The sequence below is a fragment of the Pterocles gutturalis genome, unplaced genomic scaffold (genome assembly GCF_000699245.1).
Source record: "Pterocles gutturalis isolate BGI_N339 unplaced genomic scaffold, ASM69924v1 scaffold42083, whole genome shotgun sequence".
NCBI classification, from domain to species: domain Eukaryota; kingdom Metazoa; phylum Chordata; class Aves; order Pterocliformes; family Pteroclidae; genus Pterocles; species Pterocles gutturalis.
Genome location: NW_010124455.1, coordinates 1242 through 7073, shown reverse-complemented (window position 1 = coordinate 7073; position 5832 = coordinate 1242). Strand labels below are relative to the sequence as shown.

General features: G+C 46.5%; 1 protein-coding gene across 1 annotated transcript; it reads right to left on the bottom strand.

Annotated features, from left to right (window-relative positions):
- On the bottom strand, positions 1-5242 carry ACP2 (acid phosphatase 2, lysosomal). The gene is made up of 8 exons (XM_010078258.1): positions 5003-5242; positions 4570-4668; positions 4338-4427; positions 2028-2160; positions 1860-1948; positions 1131-1237; positions 734-909; positions 1-651 (listed from the first exon to the last, which is right to left on the bottom strand). Exons 1-8 carry the CDS (start codon positions 5240-5242, stop codon positions 515-517), a joined length of 1071 nt encoding a protein of 356 aa, XP_010076560.1. The 3' UTR covers positions 1-514.
- Between the last annotated feature and the right edge of the window lie 590 nt (positions 5243-5832).

Here is a 5832-nt window from a genome sequence, read left to right as displayed (position 1 = left end):
TGAGTCTTGGTGCACTGTTGGTGAGCTGGGCCCTCTGCTCCAAGCCCAGCCTTCCCACCATCATCAGCCCCATGGCTTGAGAGAAAAGCACTCAAAGCAGGTTGACTCTGATGAGAGATGCAACTCCTGACTGCACTGGGTGTGGCAGCTGCTGGAGGCCCAATCCCCTCTGCCGCAGTCATGGTGAGTGGTAACATTTACATTCACTGAAAGGAGGAAAACTCTTGACCAGCTCCAACTGGCCACGTTGGGAATCCCAGACTAGGTAAGCTGTATGAGGGCTGGGGGCACCACACAGTATACTGGCTTCAGAATTAAGGTGTCATTTCCATTAGAGTAGCTCAGTCATCTCTCTCTGGGATGTCACCTTTAGGAAGGATCCAAAAATCAAGTCCAGCTGCATTCTGGGAAGCAATGGCCAAAGCAGAAGAATGCTCAGTAACTGAAGGTGCCCAGTCATCCTTCGGGGCAACACTGCTTCCTCCTACTGCCTGGGAAGGAGTTGAAGCAACTGTCAGGCCTGCTCTTCTCCCTCATTCGAAACATGCCGGTAGCCGGGGGGCTGAGACTGTATGCGAAAGAGTACAGTCAAGAGGAGGATTATAAGGAGAAGGAGAATGGATCCACACACAGCCAGACCCACAAAGAGTTCTGCAAAAGAGAAAACAAGTGATCAACATGGTATCGTCCAAGCTTTCCCCTTCTGCCACGCTCTGGTCCAGCCTCAGCTCACCTGTGTTGTGCATGCTGCTTGCTATCTGGCATTCTTGCTTCCAGTCCTGGGGAACAACAGGATCGGTGAGTTCCAAGAATCTTTGCAGTGGGCATTTATGCTGACAGCCAGGGATTGTCAGTGGGAAAGGTTCCTTCCCACTCTCGTTCCGGAAAAACATCTCCACAGAAAAGTTACTGAAAACAAAACACAGATTTTTTTTTATTTTTTTTTCTCCAGCTAAAGCCATCCCTTCCCAAAAACTCAGGGTGCACACCCTTTCCTTTATTCTGGTGGTAGTTTTCCTCCTAAAAGTCTGCCACGAGGAGCACAATTGTATCCCCCTAGGGTGGAGCCTAGCCTAGGTATCTAACCCTTGAGGTGAAATCCCAGCAGATGTCTTTACTGCATCCCTCACCCATCATCCTCTTGGTACAGCTCAAATAAATGACATGAGGCGTATGGTGGTTGAATCTTGTTGTAGACATCTAGAGCCATCTGCAGTGCCACAAGTGTGGTGTCATGCTGAGAAAGAGGGAAAAAAACCAAATCAGTCACCCTTATGGATGTGGCAGGGCAGCTCAGACCATACCAGTAACGGACAGGGCAGTGCTGAGGGGATGTCACCTTTGTAACTTCCATCTGGAAAAAGGGAGAGGAACTGTACTGCTAGAGTGGTGATCTGTGACAGTGCCAGAGCAGGGGAGGAAGTGAAACTCAGCCATACATATTCTGCATTGTTCTTTAAGAATTAACCTCTAGGGAGCAGTTCGGGAGAGATGCTTGACTTCCCAGTCAGTAGGCTGCTGGAAAGGGGGGATGACTCTGTATGTACACTGCTGAAACATCGCATCCGAGTTGCATCAACCCATCTACCAAATAAATACAGCAGCAGCTCCCCAAAGCCTGCCAGTCTCATCCCCAAGCCTGAGCTAACAGGAACAAAGCGCAGGTTGGGAATTTTCCTCAGGGGCCCCAGAGGAATGATGCCAGATCCTGCGCATCCCACCCAGCCACAGGCAAAGATGCATGTCCTCATCACTACATGGGCTGTAGAGAAGCCAGAAAGGGTTAAAACTATCACCAAGCCCCAATCCCCTGTGAGGAGGAGGAGATGGATAAAAGCTAGCCCCAGGCTCTGACTTACTGCTGAATAGGCAAGTAGTTTCAGGTTCTGGTGGGCAGAGTTATCTGCTGCTTTGGTTAGATTTTTTCTTATGTGATCCAGCAGGACTCCTGAGGAAAGGGAACAGCTGGTAAGAGGCAAAAACTAGACAGAGCAGCATGAGGCTCGCTCCCTCCCTGGTGCACTCACCGCCTTGCAGACGAGCTTTTTCTACCCGACTGTGGATCCCAAACAGAAACTCAAAACCAAAGTCTTTTAGTTCCTTCAATTGAGTCATGACATCTGGTGTCACCCATACAGGCAAATCCATTTTGTGTGCTTGCTAGAAAGAGAAACAGAATACTCATCTGCAGGTAGCACGGATCGCAGCCTAACCAGAGAATGAGAGTCAGGGTGTCTGGCATCCTGCCCATACTGCTACTGATTTCCTATATTATTTTAAGTACACCCCTTTCTGTTTATGCTTCCATCCTCACACTGCTGTGCTGCGTACAAAGAATATATGTGGGCTTTAATGTTGTTTCAGAAACTAATAATGAGAAGCCTAAAGATTAAAATCTAGGAGCTACATTTCTGTGAAAACACAACTGGAGTGCAGGGTTATGTCAATACAATAATCTTGGGGCATTCACTTTACGTGTGTCTGGTTCTGCCCTGCAGATGGCATGCAGTCAAAAAATTAAAAAATACAAGTGAGAGAGCACCAACTGCAGGTTTCTGGTGTACCCGCAGCACAACTTCTCTGGAGGCTCTGAGGGACACTGAAGGATACTGGAGAAAGTCAGCGAGCGCTCTGCAGACCTAATAGTGGGATGCAGCACTGACAAAGCCCAGTACTCAAACCCAGAATACACAGAACTGGGAACCAAGAGAAGAATTTGCTTTGCAGCCAACCCATTACAAGAAAGGATTAGTTATACTGGCAGGAAAACGGCAGTTGTGGTTCCCTAGCATTACTTGGAGCGATTTGCTGTGCCGCATCCCACTGAACTGCCAGAAAATGAGGCTGAATATCCTTAAGGGCCCATTCTGAGTGGTTTGGACTTTTTAACTTTCTCCATCCAGATGGTAGAATGAATCTACTGGCTCAGGTGAGAAAAACAGTCCTTCTCTTCAGGGCACTGTTTGTAAGAGTGATCAAAAAGGAGGAAGTCCAAAGCAGCTGAAGAGACTGATCAGCCTGAGGGTATAGTTTTGAGAGTAAAACTTCCCTTCCTCTAAACGTTCTAGTTTCATTTTAGGACAGCGAGTTATTCTCCAAGTTCATGGGGATTATAGTAGTTGTCAGCTGGCCTTCCAGGACCAATCTGCAGGCTCACCGAGTCTTGAAAATGAACATTTGAAATTCCTGGTATCTCTGACCAAAGGATTTTGCTACTGACAGACAGAAGTTGCTTCACTGTGATTGTTACAAGACAGGAGATGAGGTTTGTGATCCCAAGGACAAATTTACATGGTGCAATGCAGCTCTGGACTGCAATACTCTCAGCTTGCAGCAACTCAGGCTGCTTTGCTTTACCTAGCAAAGTGCAATTCCATGCAGATTTATCTTTTACACCCCCAAAAGAGTGCACACCACTGTATACCACTGCCAGCAAGCTAAGTAGCTTTGCTGCTCCATAGAATTAGCATGACACGGTGTCAAAATGCTTGGGTCTGCTGCTTCTTCCACAACTAGCTAGTTGGACAGGAAAGATCTCTGTAATTTACTTCATCATGCTGTATAGCTGTACACAAATAGACTCGGATGCAACAACTGTAATTCTCCTGTATACGTGACCTTTACTTCGGCACTATTACAGCACAGCTAACCCAATTTTTTATTTTTTTTAAGCCTTCATGAGATGTGCTTTCAACAAAACTTCACGTGAATACAGAGTCTGGTGCTCCACCCCAGACAGTAAAAGGGTAACATCTGTCTCTAGAGTCTTTCTTTGGCAAAGGACTTTATAATAGGTCAAAAACCAGATGCAGGTGAACCCCACTTAACCTAGAAGAGCATTATTATCTTTTAGAGATGGCATTAACAAAAGCACAGAAAGAAAAGTGATTGATCTAAAGTAACAGAGAGGTAGAACCAGGAATAGTCCTAATTTAAGCTCCCAACTTAAATCATAAAGTTAACGCTTCTTCAGTTTCCAGAGATCTCATTTCTACCTTACTTAACTCAGACTTCTCCACAGAGATCTAAAGATTTCAGACTGCAGTAGTTTTCCAGTGACTTTCAAAATTAGAGTATTTATTATGCAGGTGGGACTTTTTCTGGCTCCAGCACAATACATATCTAAGCTACAAGGTGGGAGGTTATAGAGTGCAAAAGTAGGTAATACTTCTAGTGAGTGGGAACTGTTATTATTCTGAAATTAGAACGTTACTCCTAACTGTAGGGTGGGAATGGTGAAAAGTTGTTTTATGGGATTTTCCAAAATAATATTCTGCCAAATCCAGTGAGCCCTAAAGACCAAATTCCCACAGCTGTAAGATGACGGCCAAACTTACTTCACAGAACAGTGTATCGTACACACTCCAAACACCCTCGAGAGAGACATCCCGGATCCCAGTCTCATTTGCCACCATCTGCAGGAATTGCTGTAGGGATGAGCAAAGAGAAAGGCCTTCAATTTTCTAATCTCATTCTGTGCAGAGGTATTCCTACCCATTTCTCAGAGCTCTGATTATATAGAGGTGATAAAGCCTAAGACAACCTTATTTCATGCAAGCAATCACTTACCCAGTTCTCTTTGGTCTTATTTATGTATTCTGCTGAGTGTCGTGTTTCATTCTGTAGCTGTTCATACCGGGGACAGGGGTTCAAAGGAAACTTCAGTAGCTGGGCAGAGACAAGAAGAGCAGCTGGGTCACTGAGAACACTGAAGTACAGAATTTGTAGTCAACATGCGCAACTGTAGCGGAACTCTGACTAGCGAGGTGCATCTATAGCAACCCCAAGATTGTGGGTGGTCTGCTGAGGTGTTGCAGCTAACGGATTGACTGAACACAGCCCCTGAATTCTCGTCTTGTTCTGAGAACAGAAGAACCTCTGCTAGGCAGGTCCCAGGAGAGGTTCAAGACAATCTGAATTGAGACTGAAGCAAAGACTTTTGGAGAAGCTGGTGTAACACACTAACTTGAACAGTCAGTACACATCCTCGAGACTAACTTACCCTTTCCTCGGACTCGGGCACTGTGTGCACGGGGATAGGCTGCCAGGAGATGTTAGGGTGGAACATCTGTTGTCCCTCTGGGGGATACAGGCCCGCCAGATTGGCCTCTGCGCTCATCAGCGTCCGATCACAGTCCGTGCTGCGGACGAAGATCTGCCAGGACAGGGACAGCGCACCATTAGTAACGCTACTGTACGCGGTGATGCTCGGACGCAGGATGATGCACTCGCTGAGGAACATTGCCAAGTGCCCTGCAGCTGCTCACAGACAACAGGATAAGAGGAGCTGAAGTGACCCAGCCTGCTGATGTCAGCCTGGACGAAACTGTAAGGACAGACCCGAAGACAATATGGCGTGATCAGTTCTGGATCAGTGGGACACACAGGATGCACCGTGCAGAGATTACAGATGGAAAGGAGTCTGAACACGAGGAAAAGTCTGAGAAGAGCAACACAGAGATGCAGGTAATGATGGGCAGGGATAGGAAATGCACTGTATTTACAGAGCGCGACTGGGGCACGCTCCTGCATTCAGTTCTCAGTTCTAGGAATGACCTGCTGTGCTCATGAAAAAAACTGGCTTCTCCAAGCCTCAGTGTTTCCGTTTGAAGAAACAAAGACAAGAGTGGTCTGACTAACAGGCGAGGAAAAAAAAGGGGGAGCTGGGATTTTATTTTATCATTGTGGGCTCTTGGGATTAATGGAACAAGACATATCATTCCAGAGGGCAGAGAGAGAGATCTGAGCCAGCAAGAAGAGAAACGGGAAAAATACAGAAAAGTTCAGAAGGTCAAATGGCAAAACTTTGGTATACTGGTACTGAAAACACTT

Excerpts from the sequence above, each read along its gene's own strand:
- ACP2 (XM_010078258.1), bottom strand. The coding sequence starts at position 5,242 with ATGTTCCTCAGCGAGTGCATCATCCTGCGTCCGAGCATCACCGCGTAC. Across the intron at positions 4,669-5,002 it reads TGCCCGAGTCCGAGGAAAGG|CTACTGAAGTTTCCTTTGAA; the intron begins GTAAGTTAGTCT and ends GTCTCTGCCCAG. Across the intron at positions 4,428-4,569 it reads ATAAGACCAAAGAGAACTGG|CAATTCCTGCAGATGGTGGC; the intron begins GTAAGTGATTGC and ends TCATCCCTACAG.